Source organism: Anser anser, assembly GCF_964211835.1.
Source record: "Anser anser genome assembly, chromosome: 8".
Classification (NCBI taxonomy): Eukaryota; Metazoa; Chordata; class Aves; order Anseriformes; family Anatidae; genus Anser; species Anser anser.
Genome location: NC_139728.1, coordinates 1,363,176 through 1,377,863, shown reverse-complemented (window position 1 = coordinate 1,377,863; position 14,688 = coordinate 1,363,176). Strand labels below are relative to the sequence as shown.

Genomic DNA, 14,688 nt, shown 5'->3' with positions numbered 1-14,688 from the left:
TGTAGAAGATTCTGCCTCATTTGTTATGCTACCATTATTAAAGAATAGATGGCAAAAATTATTCCCAAATCACCATCACACGTGCCTCTGTTAAGGGCAATGTAAAACTGCTGTCTGTTGCAGCTAAGTTCTTTATTTTCCATGGGATTTAATCTAACAACCTTGTAAAAATCTCTTGTGAGTGAGTGACAGTGACTTAACAGGAAAGGAATGTAGCTCCTTTACAGCAGAGTTCACTTCCCCTCTACATTACTGTGAGATTACAACCAAAGATCCTTAGATGTTCACTAAATCCCTGCTCTTCTCTCAAGGCAAATAAGGAACTGCAGATACTTAACACTGCCTCTGCTTCAGCCTATAACCTTCCTTCATACCATCATTTTGAGAAACTAAAAGACACTTGCTTTAAAATATGAAATGAGATATCCAGATCTTCATTTCCGCTGGTCTGCAATCTGCATTCTTTAGGAATAAAGCTCTGATAATAGTAACTAAATTGAAAATGTTTTTGTCCTTAACATAGAGTACAGATAGGCTGTATTAATTTACCTGGGCTCCTTGCAACAGGAGAAAAAAGAGGTTTCTATCAAGGGTGGGGGGAATTTCACTGGTCCTAAATTCTGTGAATAAAGAAGGTATTTTAACATGTAAGTTTTGGACTTGTAAAAGATTCTTCCCTCAAGACAAAATTTTGTTCTTTGCTCCATTAAGTTTATCTTCAGGTCTGGTGATTTGACTTTCAACTGACTTATTTGTTGAAATAAATAAGCTTAAGACTGATTCATAGATTTTAAATTAGGAAGGACCTGTGGAGGTCATTGGTCCAAGCCCTGCATGCAGGGCAAGAGAATTACCAAGACGTCTGTTCAGACCTGCTCTTCCTGACCTACACTGTACTTCCCCCCTTCAAAATAATAGTATTTAACAATTTAGAACTAGGTTATTAAATGCTGAAAAGCAGTGCTATGATTGACAACAAAAGCTTTGCTATTTTCATAGTTTGGGTGAAGTTAGGATCTCTTTTGAAAGCCTGACCCATGCCTTCCTGCTATTTCTGAGGCCAAAAATTGTGTTAAACTGCTTGCACATATTTATTATGTATGTATTTGAAAGGAGGCCCAAAACAACATGCAAATTATTCTCAGCATGCCTGTTCCTTTCATGTACAGAGGTACACAATGGAATCATAACTAAATTGAGTTTGAAGACGACACCAAGCAAGACTAGATACAAACTTCCTCGCTTAAAACAATAAACTGTAATATGTAGCTATTTCCCAGTATGCAGAAACACCATCTAATCGTCCCCATCTCTTTTTTTTTTTTTTTTTAAGGGAAGTAGTTTCAAAAGTACCTTCCATTCCTCAGAATCCAGTCTTCTGTAGGTGCAGGAAATAGCATCAGTCAGTCCAGTAGGGTCCACGTGCTGTTGGGCTGCCTTGCAGGGCAGACATTGCAAACACCAATAGTGACTTGGACAAGTACCAGTACATGCAGTAGTAATAACTACACTCTCACGAGCTCTGCCTGCCTTCCTACACCAGCCCCTCCACCTACTCCAGCCTGCTTTACAGTTGTCTGACTAGGTATCCTGCAGGGGAGGACAGCAGTAACGAGCACTAAATAGCATCAGCTTCTCTAAGGGTGCTTTATCCTTTTTACTCAGGTGAAGATTCTTGCTACATTTGGAGGCTGTTGACATAATTACTAGAAGAATGTATATGATTAGGAAGTCTTGTGTTGCACCTGAAAGCTATAAAGCTATGCTTTCTGTACAAAATATAGTTAAAAGGTAAACATTCTGAACTGTTCTGTAAAATTATACCTGACTGAAAACATTCTGTTGTCACAGTTGTAACTTCTGGACTACAGGCAGTACAGCACTGCTTAAATGAAACACGCTCAAGTACAGTTTAACTGTGATTTTCAGTAACTTCCTTCTTTGAAATACAAACCGAACTTCCTAGTAAGCATCTAAAAGTCCTTTCTCCATCCAGTAACTGCACTGAAGGCAATGATACTGAATCGTAATTGCAATGAACTTCACCACAGAATCATTGAGACTGAAAGGTACCCCTGGAGGTCATCTAGAGATTGTCCAGCATAGGGACTGTCTGAAAATGGAGATACATTTATTGAAATGTCCCCTCCTTTCTTTCACCACTCGGTTGAGTTACCAAGTCAAGGGCCAAAACATGCAGTGTGAGTATCAAATACAAACCGGGGAAAAAATAATAATGCACAGTAACTGATTGTTCTAACTTCCAAGGCAATCGACTATGCTTTGTAAATTGCGAAACATCATTTTTACATTGTGCAGATGCTATAATTTGCAAACAATCTTACCGAGACCTGTGGAAGAAGAAAGTTTTTTTCCCTCTCTAAGTACTATATCTGCACACTTTCTCAATATTAGAGTGCTATTGCTTATTCGGTGTAATTTTCAGTTGCCACAGCATCCACAAACACAAGCACCAGAAGTACCCAAGTGTATAGTTTAAAATAATGAAGAGGTAGTGAGTCACAGCCAAGCAGATCATCAAGCTCACCTGCCAGCCAGGAAGTAATCTTTCTTTTCCCTTCTCATCATCCATCCCTTATCCTTCCACTTCTTGAAGTCGCTCACATGAAAGTAGACAGGTTATTTAAATGAGGAATAAGCAGCCACTATTTCTGAGCATCCCCTGGCAAATAGCTCGTCTCCTTTCAGCAGCAGATCAGATAACAGTATTCAGATGAAAATAGATCTGGCATTCTGACCATCAATGAGCTTTACTATTCTGTATGTCACTTCTAAGCTGTGACTAATCAGAGGTTTAGCAATGTATTCTACGGGCCTTACTCGTTACAGCAGTTTCAGTCACTTAACTTGCAGTAATGTCTTGCTTCCTGATGTACTTGATGCGTACTGTACTGAAATCCCTAGTTGGAGTCATCTTCCTACCTCAAACCTCTCTTCAAAGAGAGAAAGAATAAATTCATGTCCCACTAAATAAAATCTAAAACTAACCCCATACCCAGAACAAGGTGGACCGTGAAAGTGTTTTATAAACAGTCCAAGTATGAAGTTTAAACAGACCTCAAATCTGCTCACAAGAAAACACTGAGTTTTTCTTTTTAAACCGCATCTAAACTTACCTTCTCTCCCTCTTCTGATTTAAAGCCCTGTCAGTCACCTCTACATTCCTCCATGATACTGTGTATTTCACATCCACGTTTCAACTAACACTTCTTCATAAAGTATTATTTACATCATCCTTTTATCTCATTTCTGTTCAGCCACCACTTCTTTGTCATGCTTTAAATCCAGCTACAGTTTGTATCTGCATTGTCTTTTCAATTGCAAAGAGAAGGTAGTTGTTTATTTACACACAAAAAAAGGCCATTCCTCATCTGCCCTTTGAAGAGGAGCCAATGGATGGTCTATGATACTGACTTGTAAAGACCATTCCCAATAGAGTCTAATTACAAGAATGACAGCTACCTCATAACTATTAATTATCTTGACTACAGAGAATTTCCATCAATGAGCTCAGTGCCGTTCCTGATGCGCTGGCTGTTCAGATATACTGAATAAATCGGGAAACAATCAGAGTGCCTCCTCTGCAAATGTTTCTACATTTTCTGACCCAGGTACAACCAGCCCAGAGAAGCATAATAAGAAAAAAAACCCACATGTTAAATGACATGCTACAAAGGTAAAAAGGACAGCTCTGTGACCTTGTAAACTCAGTATTTTTAGTTAGAGGACATAGAAACTTATAAGGAATTTGTTTATTAACAACTTTCATAGACTATCGTAACAAGTCTATTAATAAAAATAAGATATGCTGACATGAAATACATTATTCATACAAATAGATGGTCATTTTACCAGTGCAGACGGTACAACAGATTTAACAGAGATTTACAGAACTAATAGTTACTTTGTCCTGGGTTATTGGTAACCTTTACTTTTTTTCTGCAACTGTTTTTGCTATTGCTGGTTTGCCTTCATACTTCCTGGTGTACTTCACATTCAAGTCTACAAACAGAGAAAAAAGGAATCAAGCAATGTGTAGCACTGGTCCTGTTATTGCATTTATATGCCTGAAAAAGTAAACTGGGAAAATAATTACGGTTCTTTTGTGTCTTACATCTGCAGTCATCTCTTAGGGAACAGAAACCCCCCAGTTTCTGTGCTTGCCAAAATATTACTGAAGAACGCAGTAACAGACACACCCAGTGAAAAGAACAAGTATTATAAACTGAAGCAGTGCCCTCTAGCCCAACTGCCTATAGCAGAATGCCCACAAGACTGTGGAGGGTACCCTAGAGCCTGGGACCTCTTCAAAGTAGACCAAGAAGAATCACCACAATCTCTGCACCCCCGTAAGGAGTAGCTAGGACGCAAGACACTTGTAGTAATGTGGAGCAGGAGCTGGTGCCAGAGTAGCTGCTGCATCTTTCTCCAGCAGCCCTGGTATAGCCCCCTGGTGCTGGGGTAAAATCACCCCAGATTCTCAGCTGGCTGGGGCAGTTCCTCAGCTTGGGCAATGCGCAGACCTCAGATGGCACTTGGTGAGCTTTCACTCTTGGGATATTCCCATGCTTGGGTGTGCGAGAACATTCCCTTCTAGCATCTCAGCTTTTTTACCCCAGCATAAAACAGGGGCAAGAAATAATTACTGTAGAGAACATGCCAGGGTGCGGGGGGGGGAAAGGAGGGGTAGGCATCTAAGCTCTAACTTCACAGTTCCAGAAAGAGTTCACAAAATCAAACAGCCTGCTGCTGTTCTGACTTTCCTACAGCAGGCATGTGAAGGACTATCCAAAGAGGATTGCTCTCCCATCACCTTGCAATTGTCTGATTTTTCTCATCCTCTGCTGGGCACACTGGGGAATGGGAAGAAGGATGAGTATAAATATTTCATCCTTCCATTTTGTACCAGCAGAGGGTTTCCTGAGGAGTGAAAGCAATAGAAGGGAAATGTTTGTGGCTGTGAAACATCAGAAGACACAACAGTCTACATCTTTTCTTCTCAGGACATAAATGCAAACAGCAGCTGGCAGACAAGTTCACGGCCCATATTCCCTCCTCACCATAGGCTGGAGCTCTGTCCCATCTTCGTTGTCACATCTCATGGTTCTGTGTTTATGCCCTTTTGTTAAGTTGTTACTTTGATTCACAAACATCTACAAACAAAAAGCAGGGTGAGATCATTTGGGAATGCGAACCATTATGTAAATAAAATAGAAGAAAACATCCTTGTAAGGGAAGATAGTTAACCTGGGGCTATAAAACTAGCTGGTTCCTAGCTGGGTGACACTGAGTGATACTGGGAGGCACTCTGCAGGGTGATGAAAGCAGCTGAATAGGATGAAACAAGAATCCCTCTTACTTTCTCTACTGCAGCAATGAGAGCTCTGGCTGTCTGAAATCACTCACCCAGCTCTCCACCTATTGCCTCATATCATCCTGAGGGCCACAGAGCCTCCCTTCTACCCCCAGATGTTTATCACCCAGCTGTAACACAGATGCCACACATCAATGCCTTCATGTGTTGGGAAACTCCAAGTCCTTGTCTATGTGATGAAACATACTATTGGTCATGCAATGAGGAGGAGTTTGGATGTGCTGCCCCCAGTTTTTCCATACAAGGTTAGACTGCCTGCCCTGCCTGGATGACTCGCCCCTGTGGGAAGTCCTCTCTTCACCCCAGACCCCAGGGAATGGCTAACTACGAAGAATTACAAGTTAAACCAGAGTTAAAGAAAAACTACCACAAAGTTTGGAAGTGGAAAAAGGAAAGCCTCTGTTTGTTTCATGAAGGAGAATTGGCTTAAGAAGTATTCTAGCATTTGGCAAAACAGAGGAAGAAGAACAGAGGTCAAGGCTTCAGCGTTTTCCATTAAGTAACATATTCCTATTCAGGACATGTGCTTAAGTACTGTTCTGAATCAAGGCCAAAGAATAACCATCTGCTTTCTTCTGTAAAAAGGGTTAAGCCTATGTTTATGCTGCCTTTTTATTGTTTTTGTTTGTTTTCAACAAAATTCTAAGAACATTACAGGAAACAAACAAACAAACAAAACCAAAACCAACCAACCAACCAAACCAAAACAAAGCAAAAAAAAAAAACAAACCAAACCAACCAAACAAACCAAAAACAGTTCTGACACTGTCCTGAAGAAATCCTTCCAGAAGATTCACATCATCTGAGCTAGTCTGGCTGGCTGTTAAGACTTTCTTTGTTGCATGGTTTATGAAAGAATGGACAGGACAGGCAAAAATAGTATGGAAGGAAAAAAAGCTTCCACATTTCCAATATTCATATGAAAGGGATGGCATGTATACATTCAAATGCTTCAGATGCAGCTGTTAACTAAAGCTCTCCATCACTATTAGCTATGCAGTGATTCTGCATGGAAAGCTTGCAGTTCAATACAGTAATTATCAGGGTAGAGACAGAACAGTCAGTCCAGAGACAGAAGGATTTAATCAAGAAACATAGGACAGTATTTTGGCAAAAGAATCTGTATATGTATGAAGGAAAGCAACTCAAGTTTGAATCAAGTTTGTTCAAAACTACAGCATCCATAAGATGTATATGAATACCTGACCTGCTACAAGCTCCTTGTTCTTTAGTTTTGCTCCTTGCTGTACAGAAAGGAAAAATGGACATAAACATCTAATCTTAGGGCACACTGTGGATTGTACTGCAGCTAGCTCAGCTATTTATTTATATATTTACTAAGCCTTAAAAAATCAGCCATTGCCTACAGGGTATGATCTAAAACTAGGTAGCAGATCATAGCTAGAACGCAGGGGCCAGAGGGAGGAATTCATTTATTTCAATTTTTAAACTCACTTTTTTAATTTGCATCTCTGAGCCCATCCTGTTCTAAGGGCTTGGAAAAGAAATCAGATGGATTAAGAGTTCAAATTACTAGGTCATGGGGAAAGAGAGTCCTCAAAAGCTTAGAATGGCTCAAATATTTTTGCTGTTATCACTGGGGCTTACCAGCAGTTCCTGATCTACAAAGTATGGCTTCTCTGCAGATCCATCATTTGTTTCCATATCAATAGCAAAGCAAAGGAACATGGCATCCAGCGTCACTTCAAACACAGACAGGAAGCTGTGGGACATCAGGTAGGCAAAAAATCCAACCAGCAACAGAGGAACTACCCAAGCTTGCAACTCCCGATGGTAGTTAAATGCCATCAATCCTCCAAAAACAGTAAAACATACAACAAACACCTATAAAGGGCATTGAGAGAGAAATGCAGCCTTATTAATCACATAATTTGTTTCTTTGTTTTCCTAAAACATAACAAAAAACTCCACCAAAATCCTCAGACAAATTACAGCTAATATTTTAAAAGAACATCTAATGTGAGAGATGGCTATGCATTTTTTGGAAAATAGTTGCCACATTTTGCATTCAATTCAGTATGCAAATTTTGTAGGGCAGGAGCAATCTTCTACTATATATTTACCAAAGACTCATTGCAACAGGAACTGCAAGAGTGGCACCAAGGACACTAACACAAATAAGTAACTCAGTAAAAGCTATGAAAAGGATTAAGTTCCTCAAACATTATCCTCTCTCCCAAATTCATTTTACAGCATTAACACCTAGTTTAACAATAATATTACCTTATTTAAGCTTAAAACCTTATTTACTTTTGGTACAAGAAACAGAATCATACTCTGATTATTCACTTCAGCCTTACGGAACAGTACCTTTTCTTACTCTTACCTTTCCTAGAAATATGATAAAATCTCCAAAACAACTAATGGATGCAAATTCAGCAGAACTCTTTGCCAAAATAAAGACAGCATCCTTTGCTGATGTACAAAAACTTGTCCCATTTATGGCAGTAGTTGTGTACACATGCTGAAATGAGAGAAGATAATGCAATGGGAGATGAAAGACCCTTTTAATCTAGATTTTACTTCAACAAAAATGAAAAGCTTTAAACATGATTTGGAAATGCTGACTTTGTGAATAAAAAAAGTTATTTTGCATAATATGACAATTTTATTTCAAGTGACTAGAGTAACTATGCTTCTAGTGTCAAATAGTTTTTTCTACATCATTTCCACCATTAGCAAATGCTAGAACAGGGATGAAGTAAGTTTCTAAATCCATCTTTATCCGATTTATTTTAAAATACCAAAGTTCTCTACCCTGATTTTTGTTAATTAATTTAACAAAGTTACCACAAAACACTTGCTTGAATCATGCTATTCGAACTTATTTTCCAGGTATCTACCTTCCACAACTGCTGGCAACCTATATATACAGTACAATCAAGCTATGTAGTGATCAAGTAATTTAAAAGTTGATGATTAAAAAAGTTTTATGCACTGCCTTTTTAGACTATTCATATGCTACTGAAATTCAAGCTTATGGCTACAGCCATAAAATAAAACCATTGCATGAAAAATGAAAACAATTACGACAGTGATTGTAAAAGAACAGCTAAAGGACTAGACCAGTGAAGAATCTTGTCACTAAAAATAATAATAATTTTAACAGACAGAAGGGGCAATCAAAGGTATCAGGAATATTATAAGATTTCTCTTTGTGGAAATTGGCCAATACATGTGGGATGGCCTTCTTGGACTGGAGTATTTTAGCACCTGTTCTGGATAACTTGACACACCTGTCCCATTTATGGAACTCCTCAATGAGGCTTTGAAACAACATCTAAAGTATCAGCTAGGAATAACAGCACTCAGGATACCTGAAATATTTGCTGAACTTTGCCAGCAAGTCTTATGAATAGTTTCCCTCTTCTCAAAATATTAGAAGGTGGATTATGTCGCAAGATATTAGTTACATCTGGTACATTCAGAAGAACCGCAGTGTGCAAGGGATTACTGTTTTGAAGGAATTTATATACCCGAACATGTTCTGAAGTGCTTAGATTACTTTCTGCTACACGTAGAAGCAGAAAAAAATGATTTGCTAAAAGTGAATTATATTGGCCTACTACAAAACAGTTCCTGTTCAAAAAATCTGTTTTTTCTTACAAATCAAAATATAAAACAGCTTCAGATATCTCAAGGCAGGGAAAATTATTTCTGCAGAGTCCAGTTTTATCCCAATTTCTGTAATAAACTGTAGTGTAGCAAAGCTATATTGACATTACTGTATCTTAAACTATTGCACAGAAAGAAATTAAACAGAAAGATCCTTTGTATCTTCATTTTTAATATTATTTATTTTATATATAGCAAAGGACTTATTTCCTCTGATTAGTAAGCAAAACAAAGAGTATACGCAAACAGTGACATCCTGTAAGCACTGTACTTATATGGTAGCTAACGCATCCATAGATGGAAAAAATACAACTAGAAACCATGGATTTATTGCCCACTATGAGGAAAAAAATAAATAAAATTAAAGATTCCCCTGAACTCTACAGAAACATGTAGACTATTTGCATAAAAATCTGTTTAAACAAGCAAGTTCTCTCCATTCCCAAATAAGAAAAAACGCTTTCGGTATAACTTTCATTTACACCGTCCTGCGGAGCGCTGCACTGGGGCCTGCAGGCAGCCTGCCCCTTGGCCCAGCCAGCTGTCATCTGTTCCTTGGGCTTCCCGGTTGCCCACGCCTCTGAAAGAGGCAGCCTCATCCCACCTGCCTCACACAGCCTGGCCACTTGGCAAGGAAAGCAGACGGCCTGCCAGCTCGCCCACCCCAGGGTTGAAGGCAATCAGATCAGCAGGCCCAGGGCAGCCTCGCTGGGCCTCCCCCTGCCCAGGGCACTGGCACCAGGTTCAGGGAGGGCAGCCTCAAATCAGGCTCCCTCTCTGCCTTCTGTCTCTAGCTGTCACTGCATTTTTCAAACACGGATAATGCACCTATCTTTATAACATGCTGTGAATTAAGGCTGCTTCATCGTTCCCCTTAACAGACAGGAAACTGAGACACAAAGTGGAAAAATTGGTTTTGTAAGTTTGTTGCTGTCCCTTAAGAATTAAATTCACAGAGCAGATCCTGATCTGGTGAGGTCAGTATACATTTTGCCAATAAATTAAATACAGATTCTGTATTCATTATAAACTGAAAGAAAAAAAAAGTTCTGTTTTAAAAATTAAATAAGAATGCTGAAAATGCATGTGCACTTGTACAAACACTGTACCAAACCTTAAAATAAACAACCACTTGTTCACATTCTGGAATTAGCCACTTCAGTATCTGAGGAATGTGCCACGAAAAGAATTTCTGATATTTATTAACTTGAACAGTTTTCTTGGAAGAACTGGAAAACAATGCTAGAGACTGAATACTACCTGCATAGGCATTTGTGATGCTACAAACCAGTTAATAAGAAATGTAACTTACAACTATTACAACTTCAACAAATACAAGCATCAACTAGTCATAACACAAAAGCAAGAGAGACAGCCAGGTGGTAACCCAACATTACAGAAGAGGCACAGAAATGAATGGACTACTAGAAGGCTACAAAAGTAGTCATTGGCATGGGTGAAGTATGAATGTTACTAGTAAAAGCTGAAGACTGAGTCAAGCGATCTTTGGGGAAAAAATACATTTCCATCAAACTCAGAGTTGCACAGAAACTAGTTCAAATGATTTCGCATCCTTACCCACCAAAGAATAACTAATACACATAAGCTACTCCCAATATTTGCAAATGATTTTGGACTTCGGACTAAGAAGCTTAGCTCTCCCCTTTATTTTCTAGTTGCAGGGATTGCAACCCATTCCTTTTCAAAGAAAGGATAGTTGCGAAGGCTAAGACGGCAGACCACAGTCACATAAGAGCCTGCTATCATTTAGAAACAGACTATTCAAATGTGTTTTTTTTCCTACCGTTGTATTCTCTTTCCTAATGCACAAAAGCTTTAGTGGAATTGGAAATGTGTGAGAGAAGGGCAGCAGGAATGATCCAAAAGGTATGGAATGTCTTCTGTCTGGGGAACTACTGAGTGCACCAGACTCCACTGTCTGGAAAAGAGATGACTGAAGTAGGATGCGGTAAGAGGGCTACAAAAGCACGAGAAATATGGAGAGAGTAGGTATGATCAGATGCTTGCTGTTTTTTCTAATGCAAGGACTAGGCAGAGGGGGTAACCATATGAAGCAGCAGGAACCAAATTTGAAAACAGATGACAGTTCTTCTCACTGTATCCTGTAAGTCATGAGCTCCTGGCCAAAGGATGCTCTCTAGCCGCTAAAAGTTCCCGTGAGTTCAAGGGAGACAGGAGAAGTTCAGGGAAAAGGGATCCACTGAGAGATATTAACCACACAGAAACCACATACAGCTCAGGATGTTCCTAGGCGCAAAACAGATTCAGAAACAGCACTGGAGACAGGGAAACATACACTCTTTATGGCTTTGCAGCTACTCACAGCCACTGTTGGAGATGGGTCACCAACCTAGGCAGAGGTTCTGCCTGGCCCAATAAAGCTGTTATATACTTAAACTTTGCTTAATGCATTGATGTTTTACAGTGGTAGTCTCTGCTGCAGTGACAAGCAAGTACTAATAGCATTGATAGCGTACCGCGGATCAGCAAGCGTGGGAGACAGTGGGTAAGGAAGTGTCTTTATCCTTGCACCATCGAGTTGGTACTGTGTCACCAATTTTGTGAAGAACACAAGCCTCTTCTGGCTCGGAGCCTGGGAACTAGACACTGGTTTCTCAGTGTCAGGAGGAATAAATAAGGAATGTGAATGTTTACATATTTCCAAATACCATGCTATGCAAAAAAAAAACTATTTAAAGAATACATCCTTCTATGCTTCACAACACAGAATGTCAAGGGTCTTGGAAAAACTGACCTGCCAGTTTCATGAGAAAGGCACTGTGGCTCAGATCCAGCCCATAAGTTCCCGGATTGTTGAGAATAATTGCTACTTTGTGTAACAGCTGAATTCAGTCTTCCATTCTAGGACTTGCTTTAATAAAATGAGCTTGGGGAAAGACTGGATTGCCATAGCAACAGAATCCTCTTAAAAAAGAAGCAGGAGACATGCTGGTCTCACATCCCATTTCAGCTTTTTCTGCTCTACTGATATTTTCAGCCTGATCCAATCTGCTTGTTGCTGCCAACTCCCTTGGGGGCTGCCCTGGCTATCTACACCCACTACAATGCCATGCAGCTCAGCCAGGGCTTTTAAATGTCCTAGCTTGCAAGTGCCACAGCTGCCATAGGAATTCCCTCAGAAAACACAATCTAGTGGTAGCAAGTGGAAGTGACGTTTCTGTGGCTGCTGTACAGGCCTTTAGTGACCCAGTGGGACAGCTGTATCATGACTCTCAGGTGGTGGGGGGAAATTAGAGCAGTGTGGGCCTGTGAGGCCCTGCTGAAGAGATGAAGACATGTAAAACTGGAACAGACGTTCAGCCACTCCAGTCCCTGGCTATTTCAAGCTATCATGCTACTCAATTTCTTCTATTAAGTGGAAAGGTCCCTCTTTAAACTACTTAGGGCTTTTCCCTCTCCCAGCCCTTGCATTTGGATCTATTCCAGACTGTTGTCCCTCTGGTCCTTAGGATCCTTCTTCCAATTTCCAGACAACTCCTGAACAGCCTACAACTACTCATTCTTCTGCTTATCTTGTGTTGGCTCTTACCTTTCCCTGCTGTTTCTTTTCCTGATACACTCAGAGATGGCAAATGTGCATGCTCTGACCCTTTACTTGTAAGGGTAGACACACCAGGATATTCCAGTCCCACCTGGTGAGGTAAGGCTGACTACCTAAAACCAGCAACCTGAACAAAGGCATTCATCCCTCTTTCTGGTGCAAGTATTTCATCCCATACCTTCTCCAGGACTGAATCTGCCACTTCTGCAGCCATCTCAATAACGAACTAACGGCTATTGCCCTGTGAAAGACAAACGCACGGAGCACATTCTCGTCCATCACTTCCCCAGTGAGCACACAACTAATACAGAAACTGTTATTTTTGATTCTTAGGCTAATCACTATTTATAAGAAACTCGACAAAAGCCTCCTGATTTTTTTTACAAGCAGTCCAAAAAGCCCAGCTTTGCATTCCACCTTATATTTGCAATCTGGACTTGCTGGAAAATACCTTGTCCTTCAACTTGCCTTGTTTTCTACTCTGTCACATACTCCCTCCACAGGTGTCATCCAGCGGGTACGATCAACACAGCTTTCTCCTGGGAGGGTAGTTGGGTGTTCTCTCCTGTAGCATCTCACTGCTAGGACTCTTACTGCAGAGAACCTGCTCTAAGTGCCCATTGCATCATGATTACATTATTACTGGAGTCACTTAACTGTAGCTTCTGCAATACTAGTGTGACAGTGTTTCCATCAGGGAGTTCTGAAATAAAAACAAACTGAACATGGTCTGAGAGTTGTTCAGAATTGCCCTGCTTAAGAGCACTAAATTAGTGGTCAGTTGTTTCACTGCATCCCATCCCCCTCAATTTTTATTTATTTATCTTTTTTAAGTTGGAGAAGGGAGAGAAGAAAAGCATCAAAGCAAGAACAGGTCATTCTCATTCATCTCTATGCCCCACATAGTTCACCCTATGAAGCAAGGAAAGACCTGCAATATTTATCTCCTATTACTGCATATTTAAAAAGTCTTTAGAAGGAAAACAAACATTTAAAACAAGATTTCACTAAAGATTAATGTTTTAGCCAGTATTTTCAAGATGATTGAAAATTTAGCTTCACATCTAGAAGAAACTTTGCCAGTAACATTAAAGTGCAGTATTGGTTTTGGGAGGAAAAAAAAAACTATTTGATGGTGTGAGGCACAATATGTTTGGCAGCGCACAGGAGAATTGTACTTACATTAGCATGCCTGAATTTGGGTTTTATCTAGGTCATTTCTCCAGAAGGCATTTAAGCACAGCCTCCTGATAGGCTTCCATCCAAAGTTTATGAGACAACTAACTACCATGGATATATGACCAACAGACAGACTTGCTTCTGTTTTTTCACACTAGACAGTTGCTGGCTTTCAGTGCCACTGAAGGGTCTCAGTACCAGCAAATGCAGGCGATCACACTGTGTCATTCACCAGTAATGGCTACCACAGGGCCCGGAAGGCTACACAGCACGAAGCTGTGCTGAGGAAAACAGAGAAACCACATACACTCAGCAGCTCCAGAAATCCATGTGCTGCACTGTGGAGCGGTTGCCTGCCAACTGGCTGCAGATGAACCCAGAGCAGACATAGAAAAGCAGAATTATCCTGAAATAGATATATTGTTTAAAAATGTCATTGCAACAAGGCTGTAAAGAAAAAAAGTGACTGCTTTGATGTATCAAAAGTTAAGACTTTGCCATAACAATTTAAGAGAGCAGGAGACAGACAGACCTTGTAGCTCCCAAACCACATAAAGAAAACAGTATATTCTTTTTACGGAAGAGAAATTTCGATCTCCCAGATTTTACTTGAGATGATTGGATATGTTTATCTGGAACATACTGAAACCATCAGAGCCAGAAGATGAAAACTCTGTGGTAATTCTGACAAGTGTTGGCAAACAGAACTGTCAAGTAAGGATAATGACTTTATATTCACAAAACACTTTTCATCCAGATAGAACCCAGAGTGCTTTACAATTGTTACTAATGGATTATACACACACATGAATCACTTTGCCCATGACTGAAATGGAACAGCTTAAGGAGTGAACTGTTTAACAGCACATAGCAACACTACACCACAGTTTAGCAC

The 14,688-nt window shown here is 40.0% G+C and overlaps 1 protein-coding gene across 9 annotated transcripts in view; it reads right to left on the bottom strand.

Moving 5' to 3' along the window:
- Positions 1 to 3,758: 3,758 nt before the first annotated feature.
- Positions 3,759 to 14,688, bottom strand: part of SLC44A3 (solute carrier family 44 member 3) — a 104,793-nt gene continuing 93,863 nt past the window's right edge. For all 9 annotated transcript variants that reach the window (XM_083847480.1, XM_083847485.1, XM_083847479.1 and 6 more), the window contains 4 exons: positions 7,743 to 7,880; positions 7,004 to 7,240; positions 5,082 to 5,174; positions 3,759 to 4,023 (listed from right to left, as the gene is read on the bottom strand). In XM_083847480.1, the coding sequence (XP_083703606.1) occupies positions 4,018 to 4,023; positions 5,082 to 5,174; positions 7,004 to 7,240; positions 7,743 to 7,880 (474 nt within the window). In that variant the 3' untranslated portion in view covers positions 3,759 to 4,017. The remainder of the gene's footprint in view (positions 4,024 to 5,081; positions 5,175 to 7,003; positions 7,241 to 7,742; positions 7,881 to 14,688) is intronic.